This window comes from Phlebotomus papatasi, chromosome 2 (assembly GCF_024763615.1).
Source record: "Phlebotomus papatasi isolate M1 chromosome 2, Ppap_2.1, whole genome shotgun sequence".
Taxonomy (NCBI): Eukaryota; Metazoa; Arthropoda; class Insecta; order Diptera; family Psychodidae; genus Phlebotomus; species Phlebotomus papatasi.
In genome coordinates this window covers 58,768,827-58,784,282 of record NC_077223.1, presented here as the reverse complement: position 1 = coordinate 58,784,282, position 15,456 = coordinate 58,768,827, and the positions used below count along the sequence as shown (strand labels likewise).

The 15,456-nt window shown below is 32.9% G+C and overlaps 1 protein-coding gene across 2 annotated transcripts in view; it reads left to right on the top strand.

Annotated features, from left to right (window-relative positions):
- The window catches only part of LOC129801912 (LON peptidase N-terminal domain and RING finger protein 3), a 143,504-nt gene extending 130,762 nt beyond the window's left edge, over positions 1 to 12,742 (top strand). For both annotated transcript variants that reach the window (XM_055847353.1, XM_055847352.1), the window contains exons 4-8: positions 3,804 to 3,938; positions 4,600 to 4,879; positions 4,965 to 5,095; positions 7,863 to 8,582; positions 11,392 to 12,742. In XM_055847353.1, the coding sequence (XP_055703328.1) occupies positions 3,804 to 3,938; positions 4,600 to 4,879; positions 4,965 to 5,095; positions 7,863 to 8,582; positions 11,392 to 11,625 (1,500 nt within the window). In that variant the 3' untranslated portion in view covers positions 11,626 to 12,742. The remainder of the gene's footprint in view (positions 1 to 3,803; positions 3,939 to 4,599; positions 4,880 to 4,964; positions 5,096 to 7,862; positions 8,583 to 11,391) is intronic.
- Positions 12,743 to 15,456: the final 2,714 nt, after the last annotated feature.

Sequence of the window (15,456 nt, the reverse complement as noted above, 5' to 3'; positions counted from 1 at the left end):
AACTATGCCGAAATTTGGCACACTTACCCTACATCTTAATGCATAATTTCTCGATCAGGAGCAAGTGTTCAAAATTTAATAATTTCCAAGCACGAGCATTGCAGACAAAATTGTTGGGATTATAAGAAGACTATGCATAATTATAATATGCAGATGCTGTAGAAATGTTAATTAAACTGTTGAGCTTATTTTTTTTTATTTCATTACCTGAGCAAATGAACAATGAATAAGTTCACTTGAGAGCTTCTGAAAATCCTGCAATTGCTCGTTCTTTTTTTCCCTTGTCATTTTAATACGACTCATGAAGAGGACTTTTGTGCTAGTTTTCTTCACATAATCACCTCTTTTTCTTCCAAATGATCCGCTTTTCTGACTATTCTCTCACTCAATGCACTGCTACGAACAGTTTTAATTTCCAGAAGAAATTAATTAAGGCATAAATAGTTTTAGTTAGAAAATTAGAAGTTACGTAGGCTTATGAAATACTGCAGTTTGATCAGTAAACAAATTCAAAATTAGTCAAAAATTACTTTATATTTTTTCTCACGATATGGAATTTGTTAATAATCCCTTAAAAATTCCATTCCTAAGAACATAATATTTTTGGTGAAATTATCTACTAATCAAGTATTATTTATATTTATTTTACTTAATTACTCTTTAATCTCCCATTACCGTTAGTTAGTCGAACATCATGAATTTAGAACGTTTAAGATTGCATACAGATGTATACTTTCAACACAAACAATAAAGTTTAAAAAAAAATTTTATCCTTTTAAAAAGAACTATAAAAATCGGTTTCAAAGCATAACCCGATAACACTAACCATTTACCTTAACAAAAAATAGTCTAATAAAAGTCTAATATTTTTTATTACAATTATCTAGAGTACTATCTTATAGCTTATCATAATATTACTTTATTTTATCTATTAGTCTTTTTACGTTTTTCACTTTTAGCGTAAAGACTCCTACACATTGTGAGCAGTTTTCGTCAAAAATTGCCTTTTTGACAGAATTTTGATGTTTTTATCTACACAACTACAGGCAATTTTCGTCAAAAGCAATTTTGACGAAAATTGCTCCCAATGTGTAGTAGCCATAATCAGAAACGAATTATCTGATATCTACCGACCAAATTGACCGGTTAAACAGAATTGTAAAATCAATAAATATTTTAATGTAAATAACGGTATCAAACTTTATGAGTTCTTGAAAAATAAGAATGAATTTTGAAAAAATATTGCACGCTTATTATTATATGCCTTTGTCTTGTTTTTTTTTTGTACCTTTTTAAGAAAAACTTATCACGTGCCCTACCTACCAAAAATGTTAGATAGGTTTAGTGTTATTTTTTGAAAAATTTAGGGGTTGTTTATATCATAGTAATTACCAAAATCTGTGAAATCTAGGAAATTATACAAGCTTTCGACTCATGGTGTACAAATCAAAATTATACATGGCATAGGGTTCCTTTTGAAAATAAAGCCATTTTTTTATAACATAGTTGCTTTTATTAATTTTTAAAAAAAGCTCTAGATTTCCAAAACCTTTTAATAGAAACCATATTTTTTATATTTGAAAAAAGATATATATATATATTTTTTTTAAATAAGGCTTTTGTGGACCTGAAGATTACCTAAAAGGCGATTTAAAGTGTAATTTAGAGTCGGAGTAATGGTTGAAGTTTTAATTAATTTGCCATTAGCCGTCTTTCAGTTTAAGCCGTAATGGTGGTATGGCTATATTGAAAAGGCTGTTTTTCGTATATTTCTAAAAGAAGCTGTGCTTAGCCCTAATTTAATTTAGGTCCATAATTGCTTTGTCTCACTAGTTTACGTTCAAGTCCATTCTTCCTTAAAGAATATGAGAAAACAGCGATTTCACTGATATTCTGTTTAGGGCTTTACATCGACAATGTCGCCGGTTAAATTTGATTAAAAAAAATTGTCCTCAGTTAAAGGCTGATACCAGCCGTCAGACCTGAGGTTTAGCTGAATGGTTGAACTTGTTTAATTTAAAAATGGGCGATTTTTTGGAAAAATATTGACATGGTTTAATAAAAGAACAATCAATTCTTTAGACTATTTTAAATTCCTTGCTTCTACTTATGTAGAAATTAGGTTGAACCAATAATCTACAACCGTCTTATACGGTTTTCAAATCTTTAGGTTTAGCTATTTAGTTCAACTTTAATTTCTTATCAGGCATGATCTTTTTAAAAAAAAATCTGGCTTAGGATTAGATATTAATTGCGTTTTTTCAGAACTTATAAATTGTTATTCAGAATTTCGAAATCTTCATAAACTAGGGTAATAGTGCAAACTAAAATTCGTTTCTAATTCCATTCATAAATATCTCTAATTTCTAAATGAAATGAAATGAAATAAAATGATCAATTACATTTTAATGAACTGCTTTATCTTTAATTTAATGTTAGAAATTATTCCCCGAAAATTTCGTCTAGTAGGGTAAGTGTGCCAAATTTCGGCATAGTTGCATGCAAGCGTCAAAGTCTTAAGTTTGAAATGTAATATTTTAAATTCAAATTGATTTTTTTATTCTTTCTTCTGAAAGAGTGTTGCTTGGAACCTTTTAAAGAGTTTACCGTCTTTATTTACTCTAAAATCATTCCTAAAACATTTTAAAATGAATAAAAATATAGACATAGTTTTGGTGCCCTATTTCGGTCACCTTCATTCTCATAGTTCCTTACCTTTCGGGAATTATTCCAATGTCTTTTTCACGTCATCTCGTTTGTCGAATCTACATTTTTTGTTATTCCTTTGCATTGTATAATCTCTAGAGTACGTAAAATCTAAAAGTTCATTGAAATTCGAGGAACAAAAAAGTGGTCGAAATTGCAAGCTGGCCGGAATTTGGCACACTTACCCTAAGCAATTAGACAAGTTAAGCCCTGTTGTTGAATCTCAAGTCAAAAATAATCAAAAGGTGATCTTTTTGGAAATCTGAACATTAGAACCATTTAAATAGTTTAATTTCTAGAACTGAACTAAGAGTTAGTTTTACTTGACTTAGAACTTTAAGTCATTATACATAGGTTTGATAATACATGATTCAATTGTACTGTATGCTCATAAAAGTCAATTTAAAAGTTTTAGTGTATAAATTCTTAAAAATTATTGATTAGGTTACATATCATTGTTTTCGGTCCTATCACTACATCTTCCTAAACAAATTTGGCGAAAACGAGTATCTATTGGAACTTAGAACTTAATTAGTATATAAAAGGAATGAATATTAATTATTATCAATTAATTGCAAGAATTGTATTGTTCTACAGTAAATGTAAATAAAAGTAACTTCTGGAACTTTGAATAAAGAAATTAGCTTTAGATGTAGCTTGACTGTTTTATTATGGGTTTGTTGATAGGAACCAAAGACGATTTTTTTCCGTGTAAAGAAATACTAAACCTGCCATAAAATGCTGGAAAGAAATGGGTCAATCTCTTGTAAAATAAGCCCCTGATGTTTCTTTTGCCAATATTTACGGTTAGATTTACATTTCCGCAAACGCTTCTTTATGACTTTGGCCATGACGTGCAAGCTCATAGTGTGAATTCCTCCTCATTTTCCATGAGATTGTCTTTGAAATGTGCTACAAAATATACAGAATATGAATCACTCGTGAAGGTTACAATATTGCACAAAGAAGATTTTTCTTTTATATTTTTTGTTTTTTTTTTGTTTTCGCCTTTATAGAAGTTTAGGATTATATGTTAGGAAAACTTTGGAATTTCATTAGAATTACCGAGATATTTTTCTTTTTGGTTTTTTTCCTAGGCACATTTCCAGAGAGCTGTAGCTCTGGCCAGTCTGGGACGCCATGAGGAAGCCCTGGTTGCTCATTGTGTGGCAGTGAGTCTGGATAAAACTGCACTCAGTGCTCCCACCGCCCTTAAGCATGACATCACACGAGTAAGTTTCCCCAAAAGTCATAGTGATTAGTGCAGAAAAGCTCATCACTTCTCTGAGAGTATCATTCATGTGAAATAATTCATTGGATTTTAGATGAATGTTTAATGAAAATACAACCAAGCATGGATGTTCCTCAGAGAGTAGTGCCTAACATCTAAGAATATTCAATGATTTTCTAATGAAACTTCACCGTGAAATTTATAAGGAGGAGATTTTCTTGAATGATTAATAGAAAAAGCAGTTTTAGAAGATGGAATACCTCAGTTGAAGTTTTTCTTGTTCCCTCAATAGCAACAATCTTTAAGATGAAATGCTCTTTTACTACTTTCTGCAATAGTATAAAACTTTATTTAGAGAGAAAACCATTCAAAAGTTTTGGCTTTGAGGAAAAAAACCACAAGAAACTGAGAATCTTGCAAAGAAGAGATAAACTAGTGTATAGCCATAAACTTGACTAAAAGGAAAACTGGAAGAAAGTTTTCGTCCAAATTTCCACCATCCTGCCTGGAAGATAATTTGTCAAATAGACTCCAATTGAATTTCACGGTTCAATTTAACAACAAGTGTCTCAAGACTACCTCCTAACTCCATTTTCGCAATCACGCCCAAGTTAATGAAGTTTCCCTTCTCTTCTCTCCCTCATTCCCTCTGCCATCTTCAGCTCCTCCATCGACTCCTTGTGCCACAGTATCGGGTCCACCAGAGCACCACAATGCCCACACCCTTTAGGAAACGCCGGAAAGTCTTCACCGTGCGCTCCATGAGTGACTGCGAAGATGGAAATTCGAGCTGTGGTGAAGAGGAGAATTTTCTGCATGTGCCCAAAAGGAGCCGACGATCCTTAGGACGCCAGGGGCATGAAGATGATGTCATTCCACCGCCAAATACGCGGCTCAGAAGTCTTCTTGAGCGCATCCACCAGGAAGTCCATAAGATCAGGCGTAAGTTTCAGCCACATTGCTTTTCTTTTTTTTTTTTGTTCAAAAAAATTTCAAACTTACCGGAAATTATTTCCTGATGCAACAGGTGCAGATACCCGCACGAACCCACCTCAGGTGAATCCAACATTGATTGAAGCATCAGATTTCGATTGCGTGCTGTGCTGTCGCACCCTGTGGAAGCCTGTCGTGACGCCCTGTGGACATACATATTGCTCGGTAAGTTACAAATTCCAACTGGATTTTCCACCATCCCTCCATTTGTTGCAAGCGGGTTTCCCCTGTCACTCGACCGGATATATAAATTACACGATGCAACCTCTAGAGGAAATGAGCACTATCAAGGGGTGAATCACTGCATTGCACAGGAGAATTCTTGTGGAGAATTCAACAATAGAAGATTATCTTTCTGAATTATTTAAGCATTTCAAGCAATTCTGCACTATTTAAATTCCCTTATGGGAAATCTCTTAGCATTCTTTATGAAATTCTCATATTATGCGAGAAGATAGTACTGACTTTCTAAAATATTTTAGACCACGCCTCTTTTGTGATATTGTCATTCCAGATGATGTTATTATATTAGAATTTTAGAATTCAAAATATTCAATAGAGGAAAAGTTTAAGCCAATCAAAGCAAATTTTTATCGTGGCTACCGTACGAATAATACAGCCCACTAAAAGATAGGCCACGCCCACCATGGGATTTCTAACGAGAAATTAGACAATAGGAACTTGTCCATATTAAATTTCTTAATATTCTTTGATTTATTTTTGCACACAAAAAAAAATTGTGGAATTATTTGTAAATATTTGTGAATTTCTTCTGGGAATTTACTAAATGCTCGTAAATCTTGTGACCCACTAAAAAGTCCATAGGGTAAGTGTGCCAAATTCCGGCCAGCTTGCAATTTCGACCACTTTTTTGTTCCTCGAATTTCAATGAACTTTTAGATTGTACGTACTCTAGAAATTATACAATGCAAAAGAATAACAAAAAATGTAGCTTCGACAAACGAGATAACGTGAAAAAGACATTGGAATAATTCCCGAAAGGCAAGGAACTATGAGAATGAAGGTGGCCGAAATAGGGCACCAAAGCTATGTCTATATTTTTATTCATTTTAAAATGTATTAAGAATGATTTTAGAGTGAATCAGGACGGTAAACTCTTTACAAGTTTCATGCGACTATGCCGAAATTTGGCACACTTACCCTAAATGTTTCTAATTTTTTCATAAACTGTAGGGTTAGTGCGCCAAATTTCGGCATAGTTGCATGCAAGCACCAAAGTCTTAAGATTAAAATGTTATATTTCTAATACAAATTTAATTTTTTTAATTACTTCTTTATAGGGAGTTTTGCTTGGAACATTGTAGAGAGTTTATCGCCTTTATTTTATATAAAATCATTCTTAATGCATTTTAAAATTAATAAAAATGTAGACATAGCTTTGGTGCCCTATTTCGGCCACCTTCATTCTCATAGTTCCTTGCCCTTCGGGAATTCTTCCAATATCTTTTTCACGTAATCTCGTTTGCCGAAGCTACATTTTTTGTTATTCTTTTGCATTGTACAATCTCTAGAGTATGCAAAAACTAAAATTTCATGGACATTCGAGGAACAAAAAAGGTGGCTGGAATTGCAAGCTGGCCGGAATTTGGCACACTTACCCTACCGACTTCCGCTCCACGAATTTTGCTTTGTCAATTTCTTTTGAATTTTGACTTGCGAATAATAGTTGCACAGAGAATTACAAAAAAAATGAAAATTTTGAACTCAAAAAATATCTAAGAATTATTTCACAATATAATTATTATAACGACTGTAAAATATTTCTATTTAATCCCTGATATTTATTTTAATTAAAAAAAATACTTTAGCGCTTGTCTCCTTGACATAATCTACACATTGTACTTAATGGCCTTAAAGTTGAGAATTTAATATTTATAAATTTGACCCGAATTTGACTATTGAGAAAGTTTAACCTACACTGAGAAAAAACAAGAGGGTGCGATTAACATTTTTTCCTCAGAAATTTAACATTTTTTAGGTGTAAAAATATATCAACATTTTTTAATATTAATTTTACACCTTATTAAGGGTAAAATTAACATGAAAAAGTGTGCCTAACCTAATACACCTAAAAAAGGTAATATTTACACCGATTTTGGATCAATAATGCAGGGTAAAATTAACATTTCCGGAATGTTATTTTAACTTTTTCGGATTTCTCTCAGTGTAGAAAGCTCTTCTGTGTAAAATTAAAAAAAAGAAGCAATGTAGTAAACAAATGTGATAGTCAAAAGATCTTTTAATGCCTCTCGGGTAAACAAACTAAAGCAATTAAGCTGTGAAATCAATTAAATCCGCAAATATTTTAAATTGAAAGCACATCCTTGAATAGAAGTGGAAATTGAGCACGGAAGCTTTACTTTCGCTTTGAGCTGTAAACCCCTTTTATTTGAGAGTTGTGTTTCTCATTTCCCTGGCTTCATCAGTTTTCCCACACAAATTGTCTGGGAATTGACCGCCAAATTCAAGGAAAACGCCTCAAAAGTCCCTATAAATCTTCACCCATAATAATCGAAAATGGAATTGTATTGTGGTTTTAATCCGAATGGGAAGTTATAAATTCTTCCACTAGATCTCCCTTAAGCATGGAAAAAGGGGTGTGGAACAGGATATTGAATAAATTGATCAAGTGAAGAATGGAAATTTATTGAAGTGGAATAAATTCACAAATCTTTCAATAATTTGTTGAGGAGAAAAGGGAGAAAAGCAAGTTGATGATGTTAGATGTGGGTGAAGAAAGTATATATAATTAATTTGCTCAAATTGAAAGAATACTTTGTGTCAATTTGCACCATCCGGTGACAAATTACTGCTGGAAATTCGGTTCGAAGAAATGTGGCCTTAATTGATTTGTGTTAATTGAGAGAAATTAGGAAGCAATTTCATTATATCACTTGTCTTTGTTCCCTAGATCTGTTTGGATAGATGCATGGACTACAAGCAACAGTGTCCACTGTGTATGTTTCACATTGAGGATACGATGTCACTGGCCAGGCATGGAGCCACTAGATTCCTCGAAGTGGCCATGCAGCGTTTCATCCCAGTCGCTTATACAAAACGGAAGCGCCAGGAGCTTGAGCCTTCAGTGCCCATCTTCATCTGCACTACGGCTTTCCCTAGTGTCCCATGCCCTCTTCTCGTCTCCGAGCCCAGGTATCGCCTGATGGTTCGACAGGCCATCGAGAGTGGGGACAGGCATTTTGGCATAGCTCAGCCAAGTGGTAAACCGCCTCAGAATGGGCGGCAGCAGTACTTTGAGTACGGGACCATGCTCGATATCCGGGATTGCGTGTTGCTGGGCAATGGATGTTCCATTCTCAGCACTGTTGGCAGTCGGAGGTTCAGGGTGGTGGCCAGAGGAGAGAAAGATGGCTACGATACGGCCAAAGTTGAGTACATCTGCGATAGTCCAATCAGCAGAGAAAGAACGGGATATGTAGCCAAGCTGCATGAGAGAGTCTTGGGCAAGGCAGTGGAATGGTTCGAGAGGCTGCCAGAGACCTACAAAACAGAGATTTTGAGGAGCTTTGGACAAATGCCACAGGTGGAGGAGGAGTGGGTGACCGAAAGGGATGGTCCAGCGTGGGCTTGGTGGATAATTGCCATCCTACCCCTCAATCAGCAGCTCAAGGTTGGTGTTTCTTCGAAAGTACGCCTTAAGTGTGTTCCTTATTATTATGTTTTCCCTTTGATATTTTTTTCTGTCCGGAAATTTAATATACCAAAGGATCAAATGAATTTTGAGAGTTCTTATATAAAAGACACTTCATCTAATATTAACTCAATTCATTTAATTACTGCTGGAATTCCTAAAATGTTTTACCTAACATTTGACTAATTGTTCAGGAAATATATTTAAAGCAATATCTGAAAGAAGAAATTTGAGAAGTTGTTAAATATGACAAAAAGTTTTATTCGCCAAAATCCCGAATGATAAAAAAATTGAAAAGGACGAAATTATACGGAGGATATTATAAAATAAGAATAAAAAGTAAAATTATTTCTCAATTGGGCCTTTTCCTAGCATTTTGGCTTATCGGGATTTTGGTTTTTCGGTTTTGCGTTGGAGATTCTGGCTTATCGGGATTTTAACTTTAGTGATATAGCCTTTCGGAATTTTGGTAGTCGGGATTTTTCCTTTTAGCAAGTTTGAACCATTCTGGATTTTGTCTTCAAATATTTTTGTGTTCGGGATATTTTATTTCACAAAGGAAGGAAGGTCTCGTTTATAGCGATTCAGGGACCGTATTTAATTATTCTCCTTCATCTCAAAAGTTTCTCTATGGGAAGTCGTGAGTCGTCTTCACAGCTAGTTATAAAACTAAAAACAAGATAAATCAATAAGAAAATAAATAAATAAGTATTGATAAATAATTTTGACACTTTCATTTAAATTTAAAAATCTTTATTTTATAATACAATTGCGATTTTAACCCCATTCATTAGTCATTAAAAATTAAAAAAAGGAAAGTGAAAACACGATTGTCCTTTTCTTTTGGTAGTTTGCCTGTGTTTAAATGGTTAGATACCGACTTAGAATTTAGTACCACTCTATCAGGTAAAACCGTCTCAAGTCGGTCATTACAAAAATTCAAAGGGGAGATATTAGGGTCAGAAGTGGTTTACAACTGAAAATGAAGTTCTTGGAAGTCTTTGGAAGTGGGAGTGTCCGAAGATAAAGTCATCTCTATCTAATTCCGAATTTTGCAGACTGTACGTTACTTTTAGCTCAGATGTTAAATTCGAGTGGCCGAAAAAGTTTTTTTTTTAACATTTTACATGTTCGATTATGATAACAATTCGGAGTAAATAACGCTAAAATTTATTATAGCTTAACCCTTTAACGACGAGACACTTTTCACGGACTGAAAATCAACAATAAAAATTAAACTGAGAAACATAATCAATGATAAGTCTTACATCTAACTTTGGAAAGTCCAACAGAGGATTCGATGTATTTTGTGCTTCTATGGACGATAGGGACAAAAATAGCCCAAAAACTTAAGTAATTTTTCTGACAATACCAATGAATAATTTTTTTCGCTTTAATGAAAAATATTATGTATGAGTATTGTAGTTTTTATTGCCAAAAGGGTTTTGCTAAAAAAAATTTGGAAGTATAAAAAATAAATAAAATCAATGAATTTGAGAATTTAAAAATTCGCCATTTTTGAGCTTAAATATTTACTACATAGCAAATAGCTTAGAGACTTGCAAAAAATATTTTAGATCCCTTCAACCTTCTACTTTACAATTATGTACAGACATAAGAAAAAAATAACTTTAGGTAGTCAGGAAAAATTATTTTCTTTATGGAACACCGGTGTTCCAATCGTCCTTAAAGGGTTAAGGAGTAGCTATTATAACACATACTTAAGGAGTATCCTGTAGGTTTCCTCCAGCATTTATGATTACTTTTTTGCTTTTACTGGTAAGATTATATTGTCTTACATTCCCTTAATGTTAAATATCCTTCTAATAAGTCGATATGTTCTTTGAAGGACTTTTATAAAATACGTAAGGAACGAAAAGGTACCTTTGTAGTATTTAATGTTAGTCGAGTTTTGGAAAGGCCTAAGTGATGGACTTCCACAAAAAAGGCATTTTGGGGGTTTCTTTAGATCGTGTTTAAATGATTGAAGAACGGTGATATTACTCTCTGCAATAAGTCTATTTGTGTTAATAAATAATTCGATTAAGGTTTAAGTTTGAATTGGCAAAAACTTGGCAAACTTTAGACGAACTATAAGTTGAGTAAAGATAACTTTTAGTGTATATTTCTGCTTTTTTGCACGTGCAGTCTGCCACTTTTCAGTCTCAATGGCCAGTTTTGATTGTTGGTTGATAAAAACGAAAATTTATCGTTGACCTTTAAAATAGACAACCGTTCAGCGTATTTCTAGATCTAAAAACACTCTCTGAAGCATAAATTTTGGATTTTTTTTATTTTCTGTAAGGAATATTTTATTTTTTATTCGTTCTTTAATCTCTAAAAACTTGGGACGTTTAAACAGGTTCATGAAGAATACAATTACGAATTTAACCCCATTCAGTAATCATTGAAAACTAATAAAAAGAAAGTGTAAACACGATTGTCCTTTTCTTTTGGTACTTTGCCTATCAGGCAAAACCGTCTCAAGTCGGTCATCACAAAAATTACATTTATTGCGATTACAAGGTCTTTATACATTTAAAATTGCTTTTGTCCATTTAGTTATAATCTTACTGACATGTCTTCTGAAAGTTCTATATGATAAAAATGAAAAGCTTAGTGTTTTTTTTTTATTTTGAAAGTTATAGAATTTTGAAATTTTTGATTTGTTACATTTTGCCCCCAGGATGCCGTAGAAATATTTTTGCTATGATTTTTTACGATCTTAGCTTTTTCAATTATCTCCTATTTAAGAAATTTTTAACAAAGTAATTTTTCGCTATTTCAGGGAACTATCCTGATGGAGACCAATCTGGAGAAGCGACTCTTGGCCATTGATAAGACGCTGGCGTGGCAGGATAAGACCACTGCCCAGAAACGGCAATCAGCTGAACCATGTTCTCCCTGTGGAAGTGACGGTCTCCCGGATTGCCCAACAGTGGACTGCTGCCAACGTGGTTCATCCTCGAGTCACTTGGACGAACGCACGAGTCCCAATCATGCCACCCACTTCCTCATGTAGCTTTAATCGCCCGCAGGCCAAACCCAGAAGGAGCAGGATGAGAGCTTTAAGGACAACCAAGTCTCCAAGAGGAATATGTGCCACTCCAACATGTATTTAAGGGAATCACAAAATGGAAAAAAAATTGCAATGCGAGGACGGGCGCTGTGAATTGACAATCTTAAACGGAACCATTCTCATTTTGAAAAAAAAAACTCTTCACATTCTTTCAAAGTCTTTTCCACAACTTTTCTTTAACTTTTTTTTCACTTTCTATCCCCTTCCGGGAAGATTGAGCATCATAGACGCAAAAGCTGCATGTTTGAAAGAAATCTGTGTTACGATTTAACAGTTGCATTAAGATTAATTTAATTATTTATTTGGCAAAATAATGAATTTATAAAGTCCAATATTTTATTTTAAAAATAGTTTTTTTTCACATTAATCTTCAACCAGATAAAAGCTCCATTTAAAAGTATAAATCCAAGATAATCGACAAGAGAGGTTTTAGGAATTAGGAAAAATGAGCCATTTAATATTTCATAAAGAAAAAATGATAAAGATATATATATCTTAAATAGAATAGATAGATGTTTAAATGTACTTTTGAGGCGATAGAATAAAAGAAATAAAAATATATAATAAAAAAATGAAGAATAAAAGAAAATAATTTACTAGTTTTAGTCCAAGATCTGAGAATGAAGAAGTATTTAGACATTTCATTTTTTTACCAACTAAAAATTACTAAAGAAACTAAATTCTGACTCTATATTTCTAGGCAAAATAGTAAAGAAATCCTCTGCAAAGAAAAAAAAATCTTACAAGTGTTAGAAAAAAAATTCAAAGGAGATAAGTGTTTAAATGTGATATATTAAAGTGTAGAGAGTGAAAAAATATATGAAAAAAAATTATATTTCTCGATTTTTTATACGACCACAACTAGCTAGTTCTACTATTTAAATTGATCTTATACAATATATTAAATTATATTATTTATAAAAGAAAAGAAAAATATTGTGACAAAATCACACCAACACAGTTTAGCTCTTTGCAATAAGAAAAAAAATAATTATTGAAAAAAAAGAAGAAAAAAGATAATGTAATAAAACATTTTTTAATAAATTCCTCCATCAATGTAGTTCCAATGGCTTTTAATTTGCGATTGGAAATCTCCAATCTCTTCCATTGTCATCAAGAAGCACTCTCATGTAATCTTCTGCAATTAATTACCGCTCAAGACTTGATTAATGTTCTATATCTTCATAGAAAATCCATTAAATTCCAATAAATCTGAGGTATTTGACTTTATGGGTTTTGAATGCAACTCACTGACCTGGAAAGTCAATAAAATCTGGCGGAAAATCTCAGAATAAACGATATTCAAATAAGCCGGCAATGATATGTAAGTGCACTTCATCATTCTTCGAGGGAAGAATTCTCAAAGAATGATTTCTACAATTGAATTGACATATTTTTACATCATCAGATTATCCCCTCGGTGTGCCAGTGGTTCTTGTGTAGCATTTCCAGCAGAAATCTTGCTGATTTTCTTCTAGGTCAAAGAATGACTGAATGGATTCTTGCCTTTTCTGCATAACTGTCTGTTAATATCATTATGTAATTCATTTTGTGAATAACAATATAAAAGAGATATTTCAGGCGAAAGCTCATTCTTATTTTAATAAAATACTAAATCCAGTTTCATCTTACGGAAAAAATACAAAGGGTTTTTGCTTTTGGAAAGTTTCTATTTTTGTGAAGGATTTTCAGTTTTAAATTACTTTTTCAGCGACGAAATTTATTACGTAATATAACACAATCTAAAGAAAATTAAAAAAAGCATTTTTGTTCAGTAAGTTTTACTTTTAGTTAGTAAAAAATGCAAATTGATTATAACTCATTTATAGACAAAATGTAAGATTCGCTTTATAACATTATTCGTAGCTTCTTAATTTTCTTTTCCCAATTTTTTTTTTTATTACTTTTAAGCATTTAAAATATAATTTTTATAAAGAAATATGTTTTTTTATTGATCAAATTTACTAAAAACTAAAAATATAATTCACTTAATTTGAGCAGCTAGTCATTATTGTGCGAAACAATTGGATCTAACATTTCTAAAAATTATCGTAATTCCTCTTAATTTAAGAGCAATAAAGAAATTCCACTAAATGAATGATTTTAAGTAATTGTTGCCTTTATATATAAAAAAAATTATATCAAAAGTGGATTAAACATTCGTTAGATTTATTATTCCTTACTTTTACTATGTTGGATCACATTAATGAAAAGCCAGTGCCACGGGCCTTTCAACATTTCATTTTTTCATACGCTTTTGCATAGACGCACTGAAGACTAATGGCAAGTTTTTTCCTAAAGAGAATTGACTTATCAGTCTGATATATTTGAAAATCGTGCACTAAAAGCTATCTAAAAATACATATTTCATAATGCTCGCCGAAATAATACAAGAACTACGAGCAAATTTGTTTAAGACGTGGTGCAATAGCTGCAAAATTTTTACAAGGAAAAGTGAAAAATCTCTTCACTTTTTATTAGGCTTGATGGGTCCCTGGAAAAGCAAAGAATTATTATAAGTCATTAGTATCGTTTTAAAACGCATCTTATCACAATATTAAATTAATTTTATCAATTTATAACTCTCACGTCTTCTTTGATCTTAAAGGAGGACGAAAATCACTTTTCAGTGATTTTATGCATTTAGTCGGGTCCTTTTATAAAGGGGCTGGAAACCACCCACGAGGGCGACGAAGCGTGACCGATGGGGCCCATAGAGTGAATTTATTTCCAGGAATATCTTAGTCGTTCATTGATGCTGATTAAGTGTCGCAGGTGGTTATAATCTCCAATGCAGATCTCGCTTCCGTCTGGTCTTGGGTGGATGAGGCTGTTCTAAGGCACACTTGTCCTTGTCTTCCGGGAGTCTCGTCCACATGGAGAAGAATTAATTAACCTTCACTCTCCTTCCACACACTTCATACTTGTTGGAGGACAAATCCAGACTGATTCGATTGGGAAATGTTTGGATGGGTGATAGGTGGAAATGACAAACACGTAAGAATCGAGTGGCCATTATTCTGACTCATAGTTACTAAAAATTTTATATGGCGCCTTGCAACTTACAATGGCCATTCTATGCTCACTGACCTTTAGCGTTGTTTGTGCTGCTCCCGATTTTTTTACCATGAAAATTTGTCAAAGCTGAAATTCCAAACGCCAAAATCCTGAAAAACTAAAATGCCGAAAGAGCCAAAATTCCGAAAGCCAAAATTTAAAATGGCAAATTCCTGAAATCCAAAATCCTAAAAGCCAAAATTCCGAAAACCAATGTCACGAATGGTTAAAATTCTTAATGGATGAAATTATACGGAGCATAATGTGTAGAATAATTCCAATAAGCGCGGGTGCAATAGTTTAAGTAGTTATGATACTTTTAAGAATTCCGTATTTTGATATTTAGGATTTTGGTTTTTAAGATTTTGGCTTTTCGGAATTTTAGCTCCTGGGATTTTAGATTTTAGGATTTTGGCTTCGACATTTTGGATTTCGGGTTTTCGGAATTTTAGCGTTCGGGATTTTGGCTTTCGGTATTTTTGTTTTCGGGATTTTGGCTCTTGTGATTCTAACTTTTGGGATTTTGGCCTTTTCAGGATTTTGACCGGGAACCGTTTAAATTTTAAATTAACATTTGTTTAAAACAGAAATCTATGCAGAATTGTACCATCAATTGTGTCGATGTAAGTATTACAATAATGGGTATTTTGGCTTTTAGGATTCTGGTTTTTAGAATTTTGGCTTTTCGGAATTTTACCTCCTAGGATTTTAGATTTT